The sequence below is a fragment of the Gossypium arboreum genome, chromosome 5 (assembly GCF_025698485.1).
Source record: "Gossypium arboreum isolate Shixiya-1 chromosome 5, ASM2569848v2, whole genome shotgun sequence".
NCBI lineage: Eukaryota > Viridiplantae > Streptophyta > Magnoliopsida > Malvales > Malvaceae > Gossypium > Gossypium arboreum.
The window spans coordinates 26,492,397-26,505,538 of NC_069074.1; the positions used below are offsets into that span (position 1 = coordinate 26,492,397).

A 13,142-nucleotide genomic window follows, 5' to 3' on the forward strand; every position below is an offset into this window, starting at 1 on the left:
GAAAAAAGAATTATTGAAAGTAAAGATAGGATAAAGGAGATAGATGAAGCAAGCGAACAAAGAAAGTTGGCCGTGTTAGAAATAAATGAGTTAAAACAATTGAACATCAAGCTTTGAGAAGTGTTAAAATTTAAAGAATCTATTTGGCGGCAGAAATCAAGGATGACATGGTTAAAATTTAAAGAATCTATTTGGCGACAGAAATCAAGGATGACATGGTTAAGGGAAAGGGATGCCAACAGTGTTTTTTTTCCATAAAGCTGTTAAAATCAAAGCTAAAAGAAAAATCGGGGGTCATTGGTTCAAGGAACCTAAGGAGACAAAAGAGGGGCTGTTCAATTTTTTCAAAAACCATTTTGATTGCCCAGCAAGAAGATGGAAAATGGAATTAGATTTGAAATTTAGAAAGCTTAACAAGGAAAGGTCGATGAAATTGGAGGAACCGTTCTCGATGGAAGAAAGCAAAGAGGCAGTTTGGAGTTGTAATGAATCTAAAGCGCCTGGTCTGGATGGTTTTAATTTGTGTTTTTTTAGAAAATGTTGGGAGATTGTGAAGAACGATTTGTTTAGATTGATGTTTGATTTTTTTTTATATCCGGAAAGCTTGAGAAAAGCATCAACTCATCATTTATCACACTTATTCCAAAGGTGGAAAATTCTAATGAAATAGTAGATTTTAGGCCAATTTGTTTGGTGAGGTCTTTGTACAAGATAGTGTCAAAAGTGTTGTCTCAAAGGTTAAGGGAGATGGTCGGAGATATGGTAAGTGACACACAATGTACCTTTATCAAAGGTAGACAGATTTTTGATAGAGTGTTAATAGCATATAAATTAATTCATTCAGTTAAGAAAAAAGATGGATGTAGGGGTAATCTGATTTTTAAATTAGATTTTTCTAAAGCTTATGACTACGCTCGGTGGGATTTTCTAGAGTTGGTGTTATTCAAGATGGGGTTTGGTGAAAAATAAAGAGGTTGGATGATGGAATGCATATCTACGACGCGAGCAGCAGTTATCATTAATAGATCGACGTCTAATGAATTCAGATTTCGTAAAAGGCCTTCGATAGGGAGATCCACTATCTCCATTCTTATTCATTTTAGTGACGGAAGTCCTTCATTTGTCGTTGGATAAAGCTGTGGAGTTGGGTTTAATCGAAGACTTTAAAGATGTTATTCCTGTCTAATTTTTTCTCATCTACAATTTTCAAATGACACAATTCTATTCTTGAGAGCTAATGAAAAAGAGGTAAGCAATGCGAAGTACATTCTAAGGTGTTTTGAGCTCTTTTCGGGTGTTAGTATTAATTTCAAAAAAATCTTGCTTAGTGGGTTTCGGTGTGAAAGAAGAAACATTATTTAGAATGGCAGCTATTTGCAAATGTAAGATTGGTTCTTTGCCTTTCAATTACTTAGAAATTCCGTTAGGAGTGAACCCGAAGAGAATTGCCACATGGGAGCCGATTGTTGATAGAGTAAGAAAGAGATTATCAGGTTGGAAGTGTCGTACGCTATCTTGGGCTGGAAAAGTTGTACTTATCAATGTTGTTTTTTCTTCTTTGTTGATTTACTTTATGTCTTTGTTTCAAGATCCTGTGACAGTTATAAAAAAGATCGACAAGATTAGAAGGAATTTTCTTTGGGGGAATATGGAAGGGAAAAAGAAAATGGCTAAGATTAGTTAGAATACTTTTTGTAAGCCTAAGGTGAAGGACAGAGCGAAAGTGGTAAATTTAGGAATAAAAAGCAAAGTTTTATTGGCTAAATGGAGCTAGAAATTTACGATTGAAAAAGAAGCATTATGGCAAAAGGTTATTTTAAAAAAATACAGGTTGAATGTGCAAATGTGGCGTTTTAAGTCGACACATCAAAAAGATATGTCAGCAGTGTGAAGAGGTATTGTTGAAAACTCTAAAGACGATGTAGTGTCTAAATGGGTGGGGATAGACTGGTTCTATTGACGGATTGGGAATGGTAGGACGACATTGTTTTGGCTGGACATTTGGTGTGGTAATCGGCCATTAAAGCAAGAGTTTCCAAGGTTATTTCGTCTTGCTAGGCAAAAGGAAAGTTCGATAGCTAATGTTTTGAGATTTTCTAGGTATTGTAGAGATAATTGGAATGAATTCTTTACTAGATCGTTGTTGGGTAGGGAGGAAGAGATGTGCAGAGAATTGGCGGAGAGGGTGAGTGCCACAGTGTTGGTTTCGGATATAGAGGATAAGTTGTGTTGGGCTAATGATAGATACAGGGAGTTTTCTATTAAAAATGCTCTGAATTATTGATATTAGATGGTGGGGCGAATATTAATTTTGCTTGCGATAAATTATAGAAACTTAAGGTACCACCTAGAGTACGAAGTTTCCTTTAGATGCTCCCTATCGACAGAATTCCTTCTAAGGAATTCCTAGTTAAAAGAGGGGTGAATCTCCAAAATATATCGATAAGCTGTACAAGGTGCGAAAGAGAGCTGGAGAGCACATCCCACTTGTTCTTTCAATGCAAATTTATTGAAGGCTTTTGGATTAAAATTTTCAATTGGTGGGAAGTGGTTTGGAAGCAGGTTGAAGGTTTTGAGGACTTTTTCGCTTTATCCATTAACGTGAAAATGGCCGAAATGAGGAAAAGTTTTTGGCCAATATCAATTTCAGCAGCTTGTTGGAAAGTTTGGTTAGCAAGAAATGGGTTGGTTTTTGAAAGAAGGAGAGTATATATGGAATTTTTTATTTTTCAATTAAAGATGAGGGCGCTGTTGTGGATTAGAGCAGTTTATGATGAAGTTAGGTTGCAGGAGAATTTTTGGTGAATTTGTCCACAAAGGTGCAGGGTTGATTCTTTTAAATCCAACCCTGCTGTTCCATTTTGGCGCCCCTTCCACATGGTTGGTTAAAGTTTAATGTGTGTAGGATTGCAAAAGAAGATAGAGTAGGATGTGGAGGTGTTTTGAGAGATAATGAGGGTGTAGCAAGAGCATTGTTTTTTGGTTCAATAGCAACATATGATGCCGATGTGGCTGAAATTGGTGCTGTGAAGGTTGCTCTGGAAGTATTTTTAGCTATGAAATGGAAGATTGATGATTCTTTATTTATTGAACTTGGTTCATTGGTGGTGTTTTCTTGGCGTGCTAACAAGGTAATGAGACTTTGGTCTCTTCAAGCAATTTTTGTAGGTATTGAAAATGATATGTCAAAGGCTGGAACTATTGTATTCTTATTGGCAGAAAAGAAAAGTAACGAAATGGCATTTTCCTTGGTGATTGCAGGTTGTAATAGGGTGAAAATGTTTAAAGCTTGGTGGTGAGATTTTGTTTGTTGTATTAACAGGTTTATTAGAGATGGAACGTGTTTTAATTTTCTTTGCTGTAATTTTAAAATTGTTGTTGCTGCTTTGTTTGTCTTTGACAACAATCCAATTTGAATAAAGTAAAAAAAAAAAAACATAAAGAAATAAGTGGTCGGGGTATACTAAATTGAAAATCTTTCTGTTGAAGCTCATAATAAAAACATTAATATGATAAAAATTGTGCTTCTACTATTTTCTCAGTAAAATTTAGAAATTTACAATTTAATCCTTTTACTTTTCAATTTTTTCAATTTAATTCCAAAAATGATTTTCATCATGCAAATATGTATTCCAACTTATATTTATGTCAATCTATAACTAGTAACTCACTTTTTTATTTTGTCAAAATTACAATTTAACTCTCAAACTTTTTAAAATTTTTTATTTGGTCCTTTCCTCGTGTTTTCACTTCTAAAATTCTTTTTAGAAATTCACATATCTAAATCACTTTATTTTCAAAATATTCCTTTTTTTTTAACTTATTTACCAAATTTTCATGTAAATTAACTTATTCAATACCGACATTACACCACATGTCCAATAAAAAATTTGGGATGTTGCATGACAAATGGCCTTAATTGATATTTTAAAGAATAAAAATATATATGAGACACATAGAGATCTTTTATTCACTTGTAGAGTTAAAAAAAACTCCACCATCTATATATTAAAGGATAACTCATATAATTTTATGCGCTGTTAGTGAACTAAATAATAGTGCATTATCTTAAATGAATATTAGTGGATTTACTTTTAAACTTTTAAGATGATGTGTATCAAATATTGTTATATAGTTACATCTCATTGGGAGAACCTCTCTCACTATATATATCTTGCAACGCACCAACATCTCATCAAGGGACAACCCATCTCTTTTGTATCCTACACATGAACTCTCAAGCATACGCGCGGCAAACTCTCAATTTTCAATAAACACTTTGCCTCGTAAGAGTTGTAGGAACTTCTTAAATATCATTATGTCAACCATCGTCAAGACTGTGTACACACTTGTCCAAACCATACTTCTAATTGACCTTCTTATGGCTCTCCACCAACATCCAAACATCATTGTACTACTCTCTACCCAAGTGAATAGTCTTCACCCTCTAACCCACTTATTTGTTTCAATATTAAGTAAAAATAAAGGGTTAATCTACCAAATGAAAATTGAGTTTGAATTGAAAGTTCAGCATGGTACCTGGGTTTTTTCTTTTTCGCCAATTAAGTGCTTATATTTTGTTATAGTTAACCAAAGTAGTACCCAAGCTTAACTTTTGTTAAATTTGAATGCACATATGTACATGATAGAAGAATTTTGAAGAATATAGTTGTCTATATAAAATATAAATGAATTAAACCCGTTCTTGGATAATACCCATGTGTTTCTTGAATGGTCTTTTTTTGAAATAAAAACATAGTGATATTTGTCAACTAAGATATTTGCGGCTTTTTTACCCTAATAATACCAAAAAACTAATTAAATATCAAAATGGTATCCCCATGGCATTATTTATCAAAATGGGGTGAAATGAACAGTGCTGAAGAATGGAAGGACAAGAGGTGCCATCAGTTTAGCATCCTCCACCCATTTTTACCCTTATTTTCTTCCATATTTTGTCTCGTATTTTGTTTTATATATCGATACCGTCGTATAATGTCCCTCCATCATTAAAAATTATTATTTTTAAACATATCATAGGCTAATAATGGAGGTATGATTGAGTAGAATCCCTCCACCCCTCGGCACCGTTCATTTCACCTCATTTTGGTAAATAATTTCATGGGGATATAATTTTGGTATTTAATTAGTTTTTTATATCATCAGAGTAAAAAAGCCGAAATTTGCATCGTTTTTTGCGGCACTTCAAGTCTGTGCTATTAAACTTTTGGTGTTGATTATAAACGTTGTTAAAGCTAAAAAGAAAATGTCTTTATAAATTTCTTTTGTTGTAGTACTAAAGGTATCAATATTAATTTTAATGTTTAATTCAGATTTTGAGGTTAATTTGATGAAATTCAATTTTTAATATTATTAAGTTTGAAATTTGGTGATTTAATGTTAAATGTGAATTTGTTTAATTTTGTTTTTAATTTATTGTAATAGCCCTGTTTTAGCTAAATCAGAACAGTGGTTTTGGAATCACAAATATGAGGTCGTAAAATTATTTTAAAATTATTATATGTGTTTACAGCATGTGAATATGTATGTGTGAAAAATTTCGTGAGCTAATTTTATCGTTTAATAGCTCAATTTGAGAAAAATGACTTAATCGCATAAAATATAAAAGTGGCATGCTATAATTTAAAAGTGTTTATTTGCTATGGTTTGTTATTTATGAAGTCCTTATGATGTTATTAACCCATTGATAATGTTAATGGACATTAATGGGCATTATATCATGAATTTTGGTGGTTTTAATTAATGGATAAAAGGTAATTTGATTATTAAGTTATTATAATTAAAACAAAATCAAATTTTGTTTCATCTTTCATCATACTTATTCGAAATTAAAGCAGGAAGAAGCCATTTTTCATGTTTCTAGGGTTCGGCCATTGATAAGCTTAATTAAGGTATGTATTTTGCTCGGCTTTTGATGATTTTTATGTTTTTGTGATCGTTGCTTTGAGTACTAGCGAGCTCGTACCCTAATTTCTGAATTTTTTGGTGATTTTGTAAATTTCCATTGATGAATGCTTGAGTTCTTGAATGTTTGATGATGGAAAATGAGTATTTGTTGATAGATTGTCATCTTTTGTAAAGTAATTTTTAGTGAAATTGCATAAAAAGGACTAATTTGTGAAAAGTGTAAAATGTGTGGCTAAATGTGTAAAATAAATGAAAATATGGATTGATATGAAGCTATATGAAATTTGGCTTGTATGAAATTAGAAAGAAATTGTGTAATTTGTGATTCTGTGAAATAGAGACTAAATTGAGAAAATGTGAAATTATAGCGGTTAGCGTGTAAAATCCCTAAATTGTATGCTTTGGATGAAATTGAATGAATTGAGGAATAAAAGAGTTAATTTTGAATTTATATAGATCCTGAAAGAAAGAAATCGGATTTGGATCGGGGAAAATCAAAAGTTATCAAGTAATCGATCCAATTCGTCTATTCCGATTACGAGGTAAGTTCATATGCAAATAAATGTATTTGAATTGAATTATATATGTTTTATTATCATTGAATTGCTACGAATGTCAAACGAGTAAGTACGAGTATGAATTGATGAAGTTACGATATCTGAAAGTCCCGTACGAACCCTAAGAATAGTATAGGATATGAATGTTATGACATTAGGCTATCGAGATGTGATTACATGTAAGACCATGTTTGGGACATTGGCATTGTATTGAGATTACGTGTAATACCATGTCTGAGACATTGGCATCGTTAATCGATTTCATGTAAGACCCTGTCTGGGACAGTAGCATCGATATGTGTTAACATGTAAGACCATATTTGGGATATGGCATTATACGAGCTTATGTGATTTTCGAATATCCTTAATGATTCCGAATGGTTCAACGGGCAAAGTTAAGTTGAGAAAGAATATGTGAATGAGCTAAGTGATTCAAGTATGTACGAAATTCATATGAGCTTTGAGAAGAGAAGATAATTGATGAATTGGTATGTTTGAGATGTATAAATTGATTAATAGAAAGGTTTGTGATCTTGAATGTGTTTTTAATTGTGCTTATTCATATTTTGCTTAATTGATGGTAATGATATTGATTCATAAAATGATTTATTTGTGTATGGCTTACTAAGCTTTTAAAGCTTACTTTGTGTGTTCTTTCCATGTTTTTATAGATCATCGAAGCTAGCTCGAACTCTGGGATCGTCAGAAAAAGTCTTCACACTATCGATCATCTCGTTGGTATTTTTGGAAGCCTTGTATATATGGTATATGGCATGTATAGGCTAGTGTTAATTTGATATGTTTTGAGTTGTGATTATATCCATTAGATTTAACTTGTGAATGTTGATGTGTATGGCCATTTAAGTTGGCTTGAATTGTGTTTGGTAAGATATATATATGTGATGTATATAATACTTTATATGTAGGCTTGTTTTGGTATGGTTATGAGTTGGCTATTTTGGATAGATGTAAGTTTGTGTATTAATGCTTGAGGAATGGTATATTATGGTATATTTTGTATATGATGAATTGATATGTTTGGGAGGCATTATTTAGATGATAGAAAATTATTGAAAGTACATTTCAAAGTTATGCAAATTGATGACTATGGTACATTGTTTTGGTATGTTTTGAATATGGAATTGAGTGGTTGAATGGTTATAAATAGATGTCATGATATGAGTATGATTTGGCATGTTTGTGGTTGCTTAAAGATGTATTGAAATGGTGCTATTTTGGTTGCTATGTGTGCTTGTGGTTAGGGTGGCAAATTGGCTTTGCAAATAGTCTATTTTTGTCCACATGGGTAAAGACACAAGCATGGGTCTCAGCCGTGTGTGACACACGATCATGTTACACGGCTGTGTGTCCCCTAGGGTACCTTTTGAATTAAAGTCAGTATACCCTACAGTTTTGACACGACCTAGACACACGGGCGTGTCTATTGGTCGTGTGTGGCACATGGGCTGGCACATTGGCATGTGGTCAGTGGTGTGATCCAAGTCAGTAACCCCCATTAGATTTTACACGGCCTGGCACACGGGCGTGTTCACGGTCGTGTGGTGCAAGTCAGTATGTATGCCCTGTTTTCACACGGTCTGTGACACGGGCGTGTTTGGTAGCCGGGTGAGGCACACGGCCTGTTCACACGGACGTGTGACCCTTAAATGTTAGAAAATTTTACAAGTTTCTCAAAGTTTGTGAATGTTATCGGTTTAGTCCCGAATCACTTCTAAGCATGTTTTAAGGTCTTGTAGGACCTTACAAGGGACAATGTGATTGATATGAATGGATTTTGATTATGAATGTATGAATGTATGCAAATGATATATGTTATTCGGTAATGCTTCGTAACCCAATTCCGGCGTTGGATACGGGTTAGGGGTGTTACATTTGTTATATACAGTTTGATGGTTGCAATTCTTGTTTTGGATTTAGGGTTGATTTTACGAAAGTTAATTGCTAATATTATTAGTTAATCGTGAATTTTCATCAAATCTTCATTGAAATCCAAATTAAAAACTAAAAAGTTAACACCATTACTTTTGGGTACCAAAATGTCAAATTTTTGTCAAATGCAAATACCATATTGGACAAAAAAGATATAAGTATCACATTAAAAAAATGTCAAACTTAGATATCAAATGATTACCTAAAACAATATAGCTTAATTTAGCCAACCTCACATTATAGTTACAATAACTCTATGTTTGGATTGAGGTAATATAAAGGAAAAGAAAGCAAAGCTGAGGAAAGAAAGATCCTTTTCTTTTTAAGCAAAAATTAAGGAATGCGATTATCCCTTACTTTCTCTCAAAATATTCAATTTTTGTATACCTCAAATTAAAGGGAAAGTTAAGTAAAAGAACCTTTTCCTTCACAATTATAAATCTAAACATAGTGTAAATTAATTGATTTTAATCTTATCATCATATTTCATTTGCATCATGGTTATCTAAATCGAATTAGATGGACTGAAAACTAGTTAAGGTATCAATCCAAAAAAAGACTTTAAACTAGACCACTTGAATCAAGTTAAAAAACAGGTTGAACTTATTTTTAATATTTTTTTTAATTTTTTATGATTTTTAATAAATCGAATTGTCTAGACTAGACTAATCAACAAATTGGTAATTTGACCAATTAGACCACCAATCTGATCCTGAAAACCTTGATTTGGACGTGGATTTTAATTTTTTATTATGTATTTTTCTTTTCTATATAAACTTTTTAAATATTTTATAATTCTTTTTAGAATGATGACTAAATTGACAGAATATGTAAATATTAAGGGTTAAATTTGTTGAGTTTTTTAGAATCATGATCAAATTGACATAGCATGTAAATGTTGATATCTGAATTTGTTATTATGCCAATATAAAAAAGATCACGCCAGCATCCATTAGGAATTCAACGACGAAATGACCAAAATATACAATTTCTTTAAGGACAATGATTAAATTGAAAATTTTGTTCAAGTGACTAAATAAGAACACCCTAATACTTGTATGACTAATTATGGTAATTTACCCAAATTATAATGTTAAAATATATTATTATCTAACAACAAGAATTAAATAAACATACAAAATATAAAAATATCACAAACGTTTATCGATTTGTGACATTCCAATCACTCGTTCTTTAATTGTTGTTAATTCTTTAACAAAATAATGACATAATTCATTAACTCAATATTTAATACCTAATTAGCCCTCAAAATATAGCTAATATTTTTAAAATCAACGAAAAAAAAAACATGTTGAGAGCTAAATTGTTAATCAACAACAACAAAAAATGATTATTGAGGTAATCCAATTCCCTTTACTGTTCATACAATTGTGTAAAAAGATGTGTTAAACTCTTAATGAATGAATCACTTAGAATGAGAACTTTGGGAAAAAAATATAAGAATTAATGGCCTTTTTTTCTTGGGAATTAAAGAAGAGGGAAAAAAAATCTGCTTAGGGTGGTTGATTAGCGCTCTTTTTACTGCAAAGAGGGGGCATTGCAGTGTCACCTATGGCCGAATTGTTGAGAAATATAAGAGTGAAATAAGGTGATTTGAAGAACCTCAAGATTATACAGTTTCAACATCTTTTTAGGGTTTTGGACTTTCAGATGTAGTGACACCACCTTCTGTTTCTGTTGTGGTATGTTGTTGAGTCTGAGAATCTGCAACCAAAATTAGTAAAATGGAAAAAAATGTTATCATATATATTATATGTGGTAAAAGTATAATAAAGTTTCTTGGATTGAGAGTTGGAATACATTTCGTTTTATTTACAAAAAATTATCTATTTTTATTATTAAAAATTAAATATTGTAAGTTGACATGCGGTATAAATAGCACGCCATGTATATCTGTCAGTTATGTCAGTTTTTAACAATATAAATGGATAAAAATTTTAACTAAAAAAACTATTTTACTCTTTCATTTAATATTCTTAGACTATTTTTCTCATTTTCTGACTAAAAAGAAAAAATACAACCTATCTTTTGATAAAGTTATCTCTATAATACTTTATCTATTATATCTGCATTTGTGGGTGAGAATACGATGGCAGGATGAAAAATGATGGTAATTTGGGGCTCTCCACATTTGCATATAAAAAAATAAAAACACAGTGCATAACATGTTTAGTGGGGCTCTCCATATTTTCCATGAATCTGAATCAACCATCATCCCAGATACTGAAACCACATGCAATCACTACTAGTTTACACAATGCTAGCTCCTCTGTCATGACTTTCTATGGATCAATGATTTGGGGCAATGGCAATAAGTCAACAATACATACAGCTCATTCACATGGATGTAACGAATGCTACCGTGATCATTACGGTAAATATCGATGGTAGATGATAATATTAGAAAAATTTTACCTGAGGAAGAGGGAAAGGGTGGGGGAGGAGGATTGGTGGAGGACCCCTCCATTGGAGTAGGATAGTAAAGATAGGAAGGTCCATGGAAGCGTTGTGCAGAAAATGTCCCTCTTGGAGGTTGCAGACAATACCCATAATAATATGGGGAGCCCATTGATGATGATGATGATGATCCATAAAGTTGATGATAGTATTGTGGCTGCTGAATTTGTGGATTATAGACAGCCTGCAATGCGACCATTCAATCAACATTGTTGGCTTATGAACCATTTGACTTAATATTGAACAAAAAAAAAAAAAAAACAAATATAATCACTTACTTGGTGATACCCATATTCAGGACCGTAAGTTGTGTACCTGTAAACACAGAATTCATCAAACACTCTAATTAGTACCCGGTAAGCATGAGATTACTATAGAATGCATAAAATCTGAACATACTAATTAAAAGCCTAAAAATGGGCCTGTTGGTATAAACTCATATATCTAAACATCATTTGGGGGACCATTTTGATATACACATTTGAGCCCTACAAAGCAAAGCCATGCTTTCTGAAAAATTTACCGGTTTTGCCAAATTGATTAATATTCATATCTATAAGCAAAAGAAAAAAAAAAGAAATGTGTTGAAGGCATGGATCACTTTGAATGAAAACAATGTGTGGTACATACCCGTATGGTGCATAAAAGACCGGAGCCGGAGGTGGAGGTGGTGGCAGTGGTGCTGCAACTCCACTATAAGATGGTGCACCTTGCTGTCCAACAACCTGATAAGGATTGCTACCTTGAATGCTTCCTGCATATATAAATTCACCATATCCAATTCATTATATGTTTCGAATAAAGGTTTCTGGCGGAAATACTTTAAAAAGAAAAAAAGAAAAGAAAAGTTGATCAACCTCGTGGAGGTGAAGGTGTAGGCCTTCCAAGTGACGCAATGTTACAATTTGCTCTTCTTCCATTGATTATAGGGTTTGGATCAACACAAGCTTTCCTAGCTGATTCTGGATCACGAAAAGTAACCTACAGAAATGCAGTGATCTTAATGAACTATACATATATATTATAAGAAGAAATTAATTAGAGAAAAGATACTTACAAAGCCATATCCTTTAGATTTCCCAGTTATTTTATCAGTGATGATAACAGCTTCAAGAATCTCTCCAAACTGTTCAAAATACCTACGCATGTCATCGGTGGGTGTCTCCCAAGCCAATCCTCCAACAAACACTTTCGTCAACGTCGTGTCACCGAATGGTGATCGGTAAGATGGATAAGCAGCCGTCATTGCCTTTTTAAACAAAGCAAAACAAAAACAAATGGGTAACTTTCCTTTATCGGATTTATATTTACAGTTGACAAGATTGATGTAGTAACAAGCTGAAGCTTCTGCAATTCCGGTTGATGATCTTCATCACTTTTGCTAATGTTTGCTTTACGATTCTTGTCTCTTTATCCATTTCCAAAGGCGCCGCCCCCACTCTATAAGCTCACAACAAATGAATCATTGAAGATGGTCTGCGAATGGGATGAAGCTTACTTTAAAAGATGTTATGGAAGTTGGTTGGTTGGTTGGTTGATTGTTGTGGTTGCTGTAAGAGAGAAAGAGAGAGAGAGAGAGGAGAGACCAGACAGCTGCTAACGTTAATTTGCTGTCTATAGTCCTACTTGAGATGTTGAAAGTGGGGGAAAGGGAGAGAGTTGGGTTGGTAAAATAAGAATGACAGCTCCGTGACTGTATGCACTCAAGCCTGTCCTTCACTGTCTCTGCATTAATATACCCTCCCAACTCCACAATCAATACCCCTTGGTCCCTTACTGTTCATTGTGAATTTCATTGTGGCTATATATCTTGATTTTTAGTTTCATAATGTTAACCTGTCAGATAGTAATAATAATAATAATAATAACAACAAATTGGGATTTACAGAAATATATTATTCTATATGATTTGGTGTGTTTGACCAAACATAGAACAAATTAAATTGGTGATTACTTATAGATGAGTTTATTTTAAAGTGTAATAAAAATAGTGATAGGGGCCCCTATTTCCTTGAGAAAATATAAAACAACCAGTTGTATCAATAAATAAATATTGTATATAAAAGAACCAGACTTGCACGCACTGGCAGAGTTGTTTAATCATCATTCAAAGGACTTGTTCACTAAATGTCATGTATTTATGGACATATATTTCTGTATTTATATCATGACATGTATAAATTTTGGTACCAAATCGTGCTTAATATTATCGGTATAGGGATGCATATT

General features: G+C 32.8%; 1 protein-coding gene across 1 annotated transcript; it reads right to left on the reverse strand.

Moving 5' to 3' along the window:
* Nucleotides 1–9,759: 9,759 nt before the first annotated feature.
* Nucleotides 9,760–12,642, reverse strand: LOC108484748 (uncharacterized). The gene is made up of 6 exons (XM_017788651.2): nt 11,971–12,642; nt 11,771–11,894; nt 11,544–11,667; nt 11,192–11,228; nt 10,872–11,097; nt 9,760–10,160 (listed from the first exon to the last, which is right to left on the reverse strand). Exons 1-6 carry the CDS (start codon nt 12,157–12,159, stop codon nt 10,087–10,089), a joined length of 774 nt encoding a protein of 257 aa, XP_017644140.1. The 5' UTR covers nt 12,160–12,642; the 3' UTR covers nt 9,760–10,086.
* Nucleotides 12,643–13,142: the final 500 nt, after the last annotated feature.